Here is a 12,420-nt window from a genome sequence, read left to right as displayed (position 1 = left end):
AGTTCCAATACACCAGCTGCTCCCCGGGAGAACACCAGGCTCCCTTAAAGATGTGCAGCCTGGGAAACCCTCGGGAGCAGTTCTGCTCTGCCCAATTGGGTCATTCCGGGTAGGGGTCCCTGGGGGTAGGTTTGCGTTTGTGACCACAGTATAAGGAGAGTTTTTTTTTAATCTATGGGGCAAAAAACACAATTTAAAACTCCCGGGGGCTTTCCACAATCTTGCCGAAGCCGCCCTCATCTTCACCTCAGAGAGACAATCACCTCCGGTCTTTTGTCCATTCTCACTGGTGAAATCGGTAGGAATATAAGGTTGCCCCATGCTGCAGCCGACAGGTCTCTGGCTTTCATTCTCTTACACCTTGAGCGGCAACCAGCACTCCTGTTTTCAGCTTGTTCAGCACTGACAGGGCAGCTGTGCCCCATAAGCAAGCCTCCCCTCTCCTGCTGCCCCCCAGTCATGGAAACCCCTTATTTTCCTTCTGCCTCTGCCTGGCGCCCCCGGCAGACCTCCCCCTCATCACTGTTAGCCGCACGCTGGAGCCCCCGTCTCACAGGTCTCTCAGCATAAGGTTCTCCAGCTCTGCCCTCTGCTCCCAGCAGCCCTGGGTCTTTCCAGAGCACCCGGTCCTCTGGCTACTGACCTTTGGCTGGAGGAAAGAGTCTGTGAGTAGTGTGTGCATTCTTACACCCACAGGACCCTCCTCGCTGCTTTGTGGGGGTGAGCTGAATACCAGCCCCCTGGTTCTGAACCCTGGGCCACCGGGGACCAGATGGCTCCCCAAAGATCTGTACCCTTCCTCTCGGCCCCAGCTTTTTGGTTCTTTAAAGAGAGGGTCTTGCTATTTTGTAACCCATCATTATAACTTCTTCAATTGAAAAAAACAAAGATAGTTGGTTAGCAAAAGGAAACAGAGCCTAGGTGGCACAGCAGTTAAGTGCTCCACTGCAGACCGAAAGGCAACGTCTCAGCCACTCATGGGAGAAAGCCCTGATCATGAGCTCTTGGGAAGATGCCAGTCAAGGACACCCATCCAACAGGCAGCTCCACACTGCACTCGGGTCACTGTGAGGCCAAATCGACTCACAGCCCCGCACAACAACATGGAAGCAAGAAACGTGGTAACGAGACACAGGTTCTGATTTCTGGGTCCCAGGATCCCAGGCCCAGGGCCTCTGAAGCGCACTCCCTAATGCCCTGCAGGCTTGGGGCAAAGCCTGCTCCAGGGTCTGCCCTCTGAACACCTGCCTTTGTACCACAGTTTTCCAGCTGCGGCCCGCCTGCCAGCAAGTTTACAACCTGTTCCACCCCGCCGACCCATCTGCCTCGCGCCTAGAACCCCTGCTTGAGCGCCGCTTCCACGCCCTGCCGCCCTTCGGTGTCCCCCGCTACCAGCGCTACCCGCTGGGCGATGGCAGCTCCACGCTGCTGGGTAAGGCCCTCAGGCCCCCTGCTGGGCCCCAGCCCTCCCCGGGGAGGAGGCGCGACGGCGTCCACCCAGCTCACGTATGATCAGGCACTGTGTTCACCCCATGTGGTGTGAGAAGCATCCTGTGTGTGTGTGCACATGCGTGCATGTAGATGCGTGTCTGCACGTGTGCCTATGCTTGTATGTAGTGTGTACGTGTGTAGGTCTCCCCATTGGTGCCCACACAGTGTCGTTCTTGTCCTGTTCTCTCCCCCTCACGTCTGCTTCCAGTCGAGAGCGTGCAGAGACACCCTGAGCTGGTCCTGGAGGGCGGCTCCCTGGCCCCCATCCCGCCCGGGGATGGCTTTCTGGAAACCAGTATCCCTGTGCCCACGCCCTCCGGGCAGGATGGCCCCCACCATGGCCCAGGCTGTGCTGAGCGTGTGTACCCGTGTCCCCTCCCCTGTGATGCTGTGGCTTTTCGGGGCTGGCACTGGTGCTCAGAACTCCTCACCCCTCCCCTTCACACCCCCGCCCCTGCAAACTGAGCAGGCCCTGGAAGGACAGACCAGTGGGTGGCCTCAGGGCTGCCTCCCTCTGGTTCCTGGGTGAGCCCCACGTAGAAACTCAGCCATGGCAGCAGGCCTGCATGGGAGGCAGCAAGGCAGGCAGAAGAGTTGGCTAAGGCCAGGCCGGGTGCTTTCCCAAGAGCTAGCTGTGCTGAGCAGAGCGGTGGGGGGAGAAGAGTGGTCCACCCCCACCTGCTGTGTGTGTCAGTCTGTTTGTCCAGCCATGCCCCAGGCCCTTCTTCCTTCCTTGTCTGCCCTGTGCCTGCCCTCTCACCCCCTACACGCTCGCTCAGATGCCAGCGCTCCTGGTCTGGCCTGGGCCCCCTCCTACCTCCCACTGCTTGGGACCCCACTAGCCAGCGGAGCTCACTCCGTCCTGCCTCTTACAGCTGAAGCTCTCCAGACCCACACCACCGTCTTCCAGGAGATTGCTGCCCCCTCCTCACCTGGCACGGCCCCCCCAACCCGTGGCTTCCGCCGAGCTAGTGAGATCAGCATCGCCAGCCAGGTGTCGGGCATAGCCGAGAACTACACAGCGTCCAGCATCGCCCAGAGTGAGTGCCAGCCAGCTTGCCGGGCAGTGCGCCCCTGGGTGGGGTGAGATTGGGGCTGTTTTTGATCCTCCTGACTAGGGCTGCCAGGGCTGCTGTGGGACCAGGGATGTTGCCCAGGACAGTCCCCCACAGAGAATGGCCCCAGGAGAGAAGGGGCAGCCCCAGGACAGCTGAGAGTCCCTGGTGGTAGAGGAGTCCAGATTCCCCATGCCTCAGCCACAGAGAGTACGACAGAGCTGAGGGCCTGGGCAGCAGGACTGGAGATATGGCTGGGGTCACTAGCTGCGCAGCCCTACTTGACCCAGGAGTACCCCTGCAGCCATTGGAAGCAGTCCAGGGCCCCTAAGTGCCTGTGGTCAGCACAGCATCTCCTCTCCCACCCTGGACAGCTGTCATCTGTCTGTCCCTCCAGCTGCCTTTGGCAGGGGGTGCCCTTGTGCAGCAGGCAGCCCTACAGCGCTGAGATGTCCTTCATTCTTGCTCCTCAGAGGCCCCTGCACCACTCAGCCACACCCCCAGTGTCAGGCGTCTATCCCTGCTGGCCTTGCCCTCCCCACTCCCCACGACCCCCAGGCCCCGCCTACAGGCTGGGCAGCCAAGCCCCCACCTGGAGAGGGCTGCCCACCTCCCAGACTTGGACATCAGAGAAGGTATCAGGCCTGCTGCCCTGCAGCCACACACGCTGTCCCCTCTCACTCCGGGTCACTTACTGTTTCCAAGCACACTTCACCACCCACCTGCATCCCCACCTACTCAGCAGCCGCACTAGGGAGCTGGGGGCTCAGGATGGGGGGGGCATGTTCTGGGGTCAAGGAAATGCTGTGTGCTGGAGCAGGGACAGGATAACATTCCGGAGCCCATCCCTCAGGCCAAGTGGCTACCAGCCTGGTCTCAGAGATCCCTCAGGGCCTGGGGTCACCAGGCACAGAGCAACCCAGCAGAGCTGGGCTCAGGAGGGCCTGCCTCCCCAGGACGAAAGCCCTTCATAGCTTTGAGGCCTGGGCCAGTGGGTGGAGTGGGGTTGCAGGGCGTGGGGGGGCACTCACTGAAGCATGGCCTGGAGCACAGCAGTAGGGGCTGGGCAGGACACTGGGTCAGCCACAGGATGGAGGGGCCAGCCCGCCTGCCCCCACCCCCAGAAGACACGCTTTGGCTGCAGATTTTCCTCCGCCTCACGGCCCTTGGTGGGAGGGGCTTAACCGGATGAGTTTGGCCCCGCCCACTCAGGCCCCTCCCTCTACAGTTGCAGCCAGGTGGTGGGGCCCAAAACGCATTGACTATGCGCTGTACTGCCCAGATGCACTGACGGCCTTCCCCACCGTGGCCCTGCCCCACCTCTTCCACGCCAGCTACTGGGAATCCACTGATGTAGTCTCCTTCCTGCTGAGACAGGTAAGGGCCCTGCCAGGTGCACGGGCTCTCCAGGGACCGGACTGTGAGGGTCAGGGCAGGGCCGTCTGGCCCGGAAAGCCTAGGCATGCCTGCAGAGGGCAGGCCTGACCCTAGCTGTCTGGTCCCCCTCCAGGTCATGAGGCATGACAATTCCAGCATCTTGGAGCTGGACGGCAAGGAGGTGTCAGTGTTTACTCCCTCCAAGCCTCGGGAGAAGTGGCAACGCAAGAGGACCCACGTGAAGCTGCGGGTGAGGGGCCCTAGGTGCCCTGTGGGGATGGCCACTAAAGTACCCCATGGCCCAAAGGAGGAAACTGAGGCTCAGAGAAGCATATTGGGTGATTTTATGCCCCTGAGTCTGTGGGGCTGTAGTCCCCCCGACTTCACAGATGGGGAACAAGGTGACCGTCCATCCTCTTAGCCAGCTTAGCAGGGCCCGGGTGTCCCCAGCCCCCTTTGCGAGCTGTCCTGCCCCAGCTTTGCTTCTCCTCCCCCAGAACGTGACAGCCAATCACCGGATCAGTGACGCAGTGGCCAACGAGGATGGCCCCCAGGTCCTGACTGGCCGGTTCATGTACGGACCCCTGGACATGGTCACCCTGACTGGGGAGAAGGTAAGGACAGGGACACCTCTGATTGGGATGTGGCTGGCAGGGACCAGGGCAGCTGGGGGCCTGGGCAGCTGATGATACAGTGTGCCTGGGCCCAGGTGGACGTGCACATCATGACGCAGCCGCCCTCGGGCGAGTGGCTCTACCTGGACACGTTGGTGACCAATAGCAGTGGGCGTGTCTCCTACACCCTCCCCGAAACCCACCGTCTGGGTGTGGGCATCTACCCCATCAAGATGGTGGTCAGGTACCAGCAGTGGGCATCACTCTGGGCAGGCAGGGACAGTGGCTGTGGGGGCAGGAGGCAGAACACCGATTGTGGACATCTTACTCTATCAAGATAGTCAGGGGCCTATGGGTGGGTAGCATGCGGGGTGGGCAGGCAGGGTGGCCAGCAAGGTCCAGTGACCCTGACCGACACCCCCCCTCAGGGGGGACCACACGTTTGCCGATAGTTACATCACCGTGCTGCCCAAGGGCACGGAGTTTGTTGTCTTCAGCATCGATGGCTCCTTTGCCGCCAGCGTGTCCATCATGGGCAGTGACCCCAAGGTGCGGGCCGGGGCCGTGGACGTGGTGCGGTGAGTTGGCACTGGTTCCAGTAAGGTGGTGGGGCCCTGGCTGAGTGGTGGGACTTTGCCGGAAACAGCAGGGGGCCCCTGGGGCTGGAAGCCAGTCAGCAGCTAGCTCTGCATCTATGCTAGTGAATGAAACACTTGGTGTCCCGCCCAAGGTCACACCACTGCACAGGCTGTAAGCAGGCTAAGCGCTTCCAGAACAGCGGACCCCCATCCCTGGCCACCATCTGCTGAGCCTGCCTAGAGCCACAGCCTCTGTGCCCCTAGTGGGTACCAGGCAGGGCCGGGACATGGGACTGATGTGGGACTGGCATGCCTCCGGCAGGCACTGGCAGGACCTGGGCTACCTCATCATCTATGTGACGGGCCGGCCGGACATGCAGAAGCAGCGGGTGGTGGCCTGGCTGGCCCAGCACAACTTTCCCCACGGTGTGGTGTCCTTCTGTGACGGCCTGGTGCACGACCCACTGCGGCACAAGGCCAACTTCCTGAAGCTGCTCATCTCCGAGGTGGGTAAGGGGAGCGGAGGGGCGGCCCGGGGCATGCAGCCGAACAGCCCACGCGCTCTCGCCCACAGTTGCATCTGCGCGCACACGCGGCCTACGGCTCCACCAAGGACGTGGCGGTCTACAGTGCCATCAGCCTGTCGCCCCTGCAGATCTACATCGTGGGGCGCCCCACCAAGAAGCTGCAGCACCAGTGCCAGGTGTGGCCGGGTGAGGGAGACCGGTACTCAGGTGGCCTGAGCGGGAGGGTCTCTGGCCAGCGCTCCTGATGCCCTGCCCTTGTCTCCTCCCCCCGCCCTTCACCCCCACCCCCCGCAGTTCATCACAGACGGCTACGCTGCCCACCTGGCACAGCTCAAGTACAGCCACCGGGCTAGGCCGGCCCGCAACGCGGCCACGCGCATGGCACTGCGTAAGGGCAGCTTCGGCCTGCCAGGCCCGGGGGACTTCTTGCGCTCGCGCAACCACCTGCTGCGCACCATCTCGGCGCAGCCGGGAGGCGCCGGCCTCCGGCACGAGCGGACGCAGGGCCAGGCGGACGGTGAGCGCGAGCTGCGCGGCCAGCGCAGTCTCAGCGTGGCCGCCGGCTGCTGGGGCCGCGCCGTTACCGGGCGGCTGGAGCCAAGTGCGCCGACTGGCCCCAAGTAAGGGTCCGTCCGCAGCGCGTCTCCATGGTGCTAGGCCAGGCGCCTTCCAGCCTGGAGGCCCCAGCCGTCGCCAGGGAAAGCGCCTGGGGGCCGCGATCCGTATCCAATCCTAGGATAGGAGGCGCTGCGTGGCCACAGAGACGCACACTCTGCATGGACCGTGGGGGGCTGCCGCCCATCCCCTCGGTACCCTTCGGGCCACCGCACGGGTTCCGCGTAGACTTGCACCCGCGCCCGGACCTGCATGACCCCAGCTGGCGCTGCAGGCAGCAGGCCGGAGGCCGGAGCTGGTGCCCACGCAGCCTCACCACACCGAGCCCGCGTCTGCCAAGGCCCCACGCCGCGCCCCTACCCGCGTTTCTACGCCTTTCTACTTCTCAGATCTGATTTCTATGAGGTTTTTTTAAACAAGCAAACCTTGGCTGCTTCCTTTTCTTAACTCTTTCCGTACTGAGTGCAGCCCTCCCCGTGAGAACACCTAGCACTGTGACTGAGCCGGTCGGCGGGCTTGGGGGTTCCCTGGCCCGGTGGGTGGGCCCGGCCGGCATTGGGGGCTTGACTCCCGACCTCCCCTGAATTCCACTGAATTTCTACTAGGGTGGGGGTGGGGCGGGGGCACACATTTTAGTTTTTTTCTTTTAATGCCAATTCCGTTTTGATGCCGAATCTAAGAAGCCACAACTCGCTTCCTTAGCTTATTGAGGGGCCATCATCCTAGGCTCCACTAGAACAAGGACCCTGCTCAGTTCACAGGGCCGAGCCTCCCTCCACCGCTTCTCCTATGGCGCCTGTGCAGGGGTGCCTGGCTTCAGCCAGCTGAGAGCAGCGAGGGGCCCCCATGGAGGTGGTGCCGTTTTCCTGTGTGTAGATATGTACAGCCAGAGTGGGGTGTAAATGTTTTGCCCAAGTGGGTCTCAACAGAGTGGAAGCTATTTATTTTGTGCAGAAAAAAAGTCTGGAGGGACGGAGCCTTCAGGGTTTATTCATATTTAAGATGCAGCTTTGTGTTGTTGTCTCGGGCGTCGCGTATAAAAGCAACGATTATGTTATGGACCAAGTTTTAATGTCACTGTTGCAGCCAAAGTGCAATATCCGGACCCCCTACCCCCTGCGGGACTGGCTCGGCCCGACAATCAGCCCCACCAGGGGCCTCTTGTGGCCACTGCCTCCCCTATCGGTCCCATGTCACCCCATCTTGCCTCCTGCCTAGGTGACTAGCCATCTGGAGAAGCGCCTGGAAGAGTCCCGGGCCGCCTACAATAAAGGCCTGGAGGCTCCTGGCGCAAGGAGGCCGAGGGGTCAGGGGTTGGCCTGGCCCCAGGGACAGTGGCCTCCCCCCACTGCTCTGGGCCTGCCTGCCTGCCAGCCATGTCAAGGACCACAGCAATAGTCCCCTGGCCTCTCCCTCAGCCAGAGCTGGGCAGCACCCCACGCCACCGCCACTCTCTTCTGGACCCAGGCCGGCTTCTCGCCTCCCAGTCCCTGAGGCGCAGCCTCCTTGGGAGCAAGCGCCAGTCTTTTCAGAAACCAAGGGAGGGCAGCCTGGCCCTCCACAAAATACCAAAAATGTTTACAGCGTTAGGTACTGAGCTGCTGTGCTCAGGCCTGACCAGTCATAACCAAAGGGTGAGGCGGGCCTCTGCTGACTGCCAGCCCCAGGCCTGTACAGTAAGCCTTAGCCCTCCCCGCACCCCCCTCTCCAGGACCCCACCACCTGCCTTCACTACGATTTCATTCAGCAGAGGCCCCACCCCCCCTCCTGGCTCGTCAGCACATCACACCTCCCCACCTCTGTCCCTGTCCCGTCTGTATCTGGGCCAGTGTGTGAGCCGTGTCTTGCCTCATCCCGCCCACCCGCGCTGTCCTTGTATCATCAGGCCTGCGTGTGCTGTGTTGTCATAGTCTGTTACACCAATTAAAGAAGCAGGAAGGCTTCCTTCTGGGTCTCTTTACTGAGTGTGCGGCCACAGAGCATGGGTGAGGCCATGGCCTGAGGGAATGCCTTCCCAGCCACACCCACAATAGTGCCAATAAACTGACAGGAGGCTTGGCCTCAGCCTCCCAGCAGATGGATGGATCTTAATGGGGCACAACTGGGAAGTGTGGGGCCAGGATTGCCCAACCGGCCTGGGCTCTTCACGGCTGTTACCTGTGGAACACACAGTAGGAAGGGCAGGCCTCCTCCCTGGCTCCAGAATTTGCCAAACCTGGGGTCTGAACCAAGCTGGCTAACGCAAGGATGAGGGGTGAAGGTGACCACTCTGGCCTGTGTTTTTGACTCACCACTATCAGGGGGCACACCAGCTCCCTTAACATACCGGAGCCCTAGGTTTTTCCCCTGAAGTGGAGCAGCCCCGCCTCCCTCCACCCCATCCCCACCCCACCCCACCCCCAGCACGGAAAGTAACAGAACAAAGTCTGGAACCAAGGCAAGTTTAATATTGGGAACCAGGGGCTCTTCCAGATCGGGGGAGGTAACGGCCAGGCAGTGACCTGCGCAAGAGGCCACCGCAGGAGGAAGGGTGCAAGGCACCCACTGGATGTCCTACTGGCCACCCTGCGGCTGGCCTTCCAGCCTTAGCCAGCTGGGGCCTCACGGCAGCAGCCCAGCTCGCATCTGGAAGGCCAGGCCATCCCCTCGGGTGGCTTGCTGGAGGAGAAGCACATGGGGGCGGGAGGGGGAGTACCGTGAGACACAGCCCTCAGATGGGTCATGGGCGATGGGGTGATACCAACCTTGTTGATCTCTCTGTGTCGTTCTTTGGTTACGATTTCCTCCAAGACCTCGCCGTCTCCCTTAATGAGCCTGGGTGGTGGGAGGGGTGGGGTCCATGAGCTTCAAAGGCCACGGAAGCAGAGGGGCTCCCAGAGTCCAAGTCCTACCATCTTGAACAGGCGGAGCCTGGGTACTCACACCCCGTCTCCTGCCCCCACCCCTGGGTAGGGGATAGAGGCAACTGGGCAAGGCTGTGCCTGACCAGCCTTTGCCACCACTCTGCTTCCTTGGGGCCCTTACAGGGCGTCGACTGCTGCGCAAAGGCAGGCCCGAGCCCCCTGCTGAATGGCACGTCTTGGGCCATCACTCCCCGAGGCATTGGCAGGGATATGCACTGCACCCAGCAACTCCACCTGGTGCGTCCCGTCTCGGGGTCCACCACTTTTCGGATGACGCTCTGCCGGGCATCCCACTCCTCCTTGGTCATGGGCTTCATGGCCTGGACTCGGGACTTCTGCTCGTCAGTCAGGACTGCAGGGGAGAGAGGGAGGGCGATCAGGGTGGTGATCCACAGGCCTTCCTTGAGGTGGGAGCCCTGTCCCATGCTAAGTGGCAAGGTACCTGGGCCATCCTCTTCTGCTGTGGCTCCTCGGTGCCACTGGTCCAGCGAGGGCCCGGGCAGGGCCTCAGCCTGCTGCAGCTGGGCCCTCTCCTTGTCCTTTTTCTTCAGCTTCTTCTTCCTTTTCTTCTTCTTCTTCCGCTTCTTGTCCTTGTGCTTCCTACGCCTCTTCCGGCCATCGCTGGATGAGGAGGAGGAGGAAGCGGAGGAGGAGGAGGAACTGGAGGAACTGGAAGAAGAGGAGGAGGAAGTGGACCTCGGTCTCCTCCGGGCCTTGTGCTTGCTTCTCTCTGTGATGCAGGGAGGGGAGGTTGTAAACCTTGTCCCCTGGCGCAGGTCCCGAACCCGAGCAGGCTTGGCTGACTACCCGGGGCTGATCGCCTCTGGCAGCGTTCTCCAGAGGAGCAGGGCTGCCTGCACCCCCGCCTCGGGCCCACCTGCACAAACCGTGCTCCCTTCACCTAGGTCCCTAAGGGCCACGGCCAGACCAGCATTTCCCCCAGAGACCCCTTCCTGCTCCTCTGGTCCTCACCCTCGGCCCCGGAGGCGGCGCGGGCCTTGCGGCTTTGGGATCTAGAAGGCGAGCGGCTCTTCGAGGCGTGCTTGCTGCTTTTCTTCTTCCTTTTCCCCGTCCCTCGCCCCCGGGACCGGCTGCGACTCCTAGAGCGCTTCCGAGAGCCGACAGGAGCCATAGCGCCTCGGGCTGGAGAAGCGGAGAAACGCGCTGAACCAGAGGCTCCAAGGGCGGACTTTGACACTCGGAGTATCTCAGCACTCAACCCAGTATCCTCCACCGCCCATCCCTAGCCCGCCCTTGGAGAACCCGGGTTCTTCGCCTGCTTCCCGGCTTCTGGGTTGCGGCCCCTTTAAGGGATCGCCCCCACCCAGGAACTCCGCGCCTGCGCACCCGACTCGGTGGCCGTGGACTCGGCCGCGGGGAGTGAGGACTTTGCTAGAGTCCTTCCCCGCGCGCTCCTGCCCTCCACCCCGCGCCTTCCGAAGGCCCAGCTGCCTCGGAGAGTCCCCGGGGCAGCTCTCTCACCTACTCAGCCGCCCATCGGGCCAGACAGACACGCCTCCGTGGGAGAGAGCGGCGGCGGGCTGGTTTCCAGCCGGGGTCGGTGCGCCGGAAGACGGTCCGTCCCGGACGCGCTCCGGCGGGAAGGCGAAGCCCTGCGGCCCTGAGTTCTGGGCGCCAGGTTCTGCCCTGGTCCAGCCCGGAAGGCCGCTGGGCCACCGAGGCCCAGAGGAGCGGAGGAGCCGGCTTCGCGCGTGTCCCACGCGTGTGCACCGTGACGTCTGCCTTCGCCGGGCGCCCGTCGGCCTCCCATCCTCAATATCCCTCGCACCTCGTGTCCCCATGCTGCGCCCCCGCCCCCGGGTGTCTGCAGACCTGTTCACCGGGGGCGCTGGATTCCCCTCCGGAAATACGAATTTGAAAGCAGGCTTTGCTTCAGTAAGGAAGGTTCTGTAGGGTGCGCGGCAGATGCCAACCGTATTTAGTATGGGAAAAGTGAGACAGGCTCACTATAGTAAGCCTAAGTCATGCTGTGCTTACCGCGCTTATTGGCGAATTGGTCACCGTGTCCTTCACGGTGAGACTCCCTTGTCTTGCCTAGACGTCTATGCCAGCTTCAGTAACGGAAATATGAAACTCATATGTCCACCAGGGCCAGAGGGCCCATAACCACGAATTAGAACTGCAGGAGAGGGCGGTTACGTGTTGGCTGCTAACTACCAGCTTCTCTGCAGAAGACGGGGCTTTCTACTCCTGTGAAGTTAGTCTCGGAAACCCACGGGGACAGTACTACCCTGTTCTAGTCCCTGATGTGAGAGTAGACGACAGGACAGCTGGCATGAGGCTGGAGCTGATGTATAGATACCCGGTGGGCTCATATTCCCAGGTCTTCCCATGTTTTCGGGGCAGCCAGAAATCAGCCAGGGACACAGCTGTGGGCCTCATCTAGTATGGGGGTGGGGAGGGAATCACCAAGCTACAAATTCTTCAAAAATCATTCTGACAGCTTTACAGATGGTTAACGTTTGACTCTTCATGACAACACTAAGAGGTAGGTTCTTTGCAGAAGCCCAGAGAGGTTAAGTGGCTTACCCATAACCACACAGCTGGGAGTGGCAGGATGAAGATTTGAGAACCCACACAGCTCCTGCTTCTCTTAGCCCCTCTGCAGTGAGCTGTCACCTTCCATCTAGAAAATGTGACTGATGTCTGCCCAAGTCCTCATGACAGATGGGAGCACAGCACATACCTGTGGTAGTTCCACCATTTCATGTCAACTTGATAAAAAAGAACGAAGGGGTGGAGATCCCTCCTTCTGGGTGTGGCCTTCTCATGAGGATTCTGGGAACTTCTCTTGATTCTGCCATCAGAAGAGGTAGGACTCTCTCTCTGCTTCACATTCCAGTAGACAAGTCACAGGAAGCCACGCTGATGGCAGCCAGAGCCCTGGAGATTCGTCCACTGCCATTGGATCCACAGGACTTTCTAGCCGCCAGCCTGTGATCTTTCTGCATTTGGCATTGTTGCCTGGGCTGTGGGACTCAGAAGAGGAATTCATGGGCTAATTATGGACTTGATCTGGACTGGACTGGGATTTGACTTGATATAAAGTTCTCTGGTACACATATATGTCAATGAATTTGTTTCTTTTTTTTTTTAACATTTTATTAGGGGCTCATACAACTGTTATCCCAATCCATACACACACCAATTGTGTAAAGCTCATTTGTACATTGTTTCTCAAAACATTTTCTCTCCATTTAAACCCCCGACATTAGGTCCTCATTTTTCCCCTCCCTCCC

General features: G+C 60.9%; 2 protein-coding genes across 6 annotated transcripts in view; one reads left to right on the top strand and one right to left on the bottom strand.

Annotated features, from left to right (window-relative positions):
* PITPNM2 (phosphatidylinositol transfer protein membrane associated 2) overlaps nucleotides 1–8,201 on the top strand; it is a 92,390-nt gene extending 84,189 nt beyond the window's left edge. For 2 of the 5 annotated variants that reach the window (XM_045296756.1, XM_045296755.1), the window contains exons 15-26: nucleotides 1,262–1,432; nucleotides 1,700–1,849; nucleotides 2,367–2,531; nucleotides 3,020–3,181; nucleotides 3,775–3,923; nucleotides 4,057–4,173; nucleotides 4,421–4,537; nucleotides 4,633–4,781; nucleotides 4,966–5,115; nucleotides 5,438–5,621; nucleotides 5,690–5,818; nucleotides 5,937–8,201. In XM_045296756.1, the coding sequence (XP_045152691.1) occupies nucleotides 1,262–1,432; nucleotides 1,700–1,849; nucleotides 2,367–2,531; nucleotides 3,020–3,181; nucleotides 3,775–3,923; nucleotides 4,057–4,173; nucleotides 4,421–4,537; nucleotides 4,633–4,781; nucleotides 4,966–5,115; nucleotides 5,438–5,621; nucleotides 5,690–5,818; nucleotides 5,937–6,266 (1,973 nt within the window). In that variant the 3' untranslated portion in view covers nucleotides 6,267–8,201. The remainder of the gene's footprint in view (nucleotides 1–1,261; nucleotides 1,433–1,699; nucleotides 1,850–2,366; nucleotides 2,532–3,019; nucleotides 3,182–3,774; nucleotides 3,924–4,056; nucleotides 4,174–4,420; nucleotides 4,538–4,632; nucleotides 4,782–4,965; nucleotides 5,116–5,437; nucleotides 5,622–5,689; nucleotides 5,819–5,936) is intronic. The other 3 variants (XM_013006426.3, XM_004709608.4, XM_045296757.1) reach the window with 3 other exon arrangements.
* A 481-nt stretch (nucleotides 8,202–8,682) lies between these two features.
* Nucleotides 8,683–10,728, bottom strand: ARL6IP4 (ADP ribosylation factor like GTPase 6 interacting protein 4). The gene is made up of 6 exons (XM_045296846.1): nucleotides 10,643–10,728; nucleotides 10,133–10,303; nucleotides 9,603–9,890; nucleotides 9,395–9,512; nucleotides 9,002–9,071; nucleotides 8,683–8,915 (listed from the first exon to the last, which is right to left on the bottom strand). The coding sequence occupies exons 2-6, from the start codon at nucleotides 10,290–10,292 to the stop codon at nucleotides 8,859–8,861; spliced, it is 693 nt and encodes a 230-aa protein (XP_045152781.1). The 5' UTR covers nucleotides 10,293–10,303; nucleotides 10,643–10,728; the 3' UTR covers nucleotides 8,683–8,858.
* Between the last annotated feature and the right edge of the window lie 1,692 nt (nucleotides 10,729–12,420).

This window comes from Echinops telfairi, unplaced genomic scaffold (assembly GCF_000313985.2).
Source record: "Echinops telfairi isolate 266 unplaced genomic scaffold, ASM31398v2 ScPeMD7_7412;HRSCAF=8450, whole genome shotgun sequence".
Classification (NCBI taxonomy): Eukaryota; Metazoa; Chordata; class Mammalia; order Afrosoricida; family Tenrecidae; genus Echinops; species Echinops telfairi.
This window is presented reverse-complemented; position numbering and strand designations above follow the sequence as displayed.

Bases quoted from the DNA above. Each gene is read 5' to 3' on its own strand.
- ARL6IP4 (XM_045296846.1), bottom strand. From the start codon at position 10,292: ATGGCTCCTGTCGGCTCTCGGAAGCGCTCTAGGAGTCGCAGCCGGTCC. The intron at 9,891-10,132 runs GTGAGGACCAGA...CCTGCATCACAG, and splicing joins CGCCGCCTCCGGGGCCGAGG to AGAGAAGCAAGCACAAGGCC. The intron at 8,916-9,001 runs GTTGGTATCACC...CTTCTCCTCCAG, and splicing joins GACACAGAGAGATCAACAAG to CAAGCCACCCGAGGGGATGG.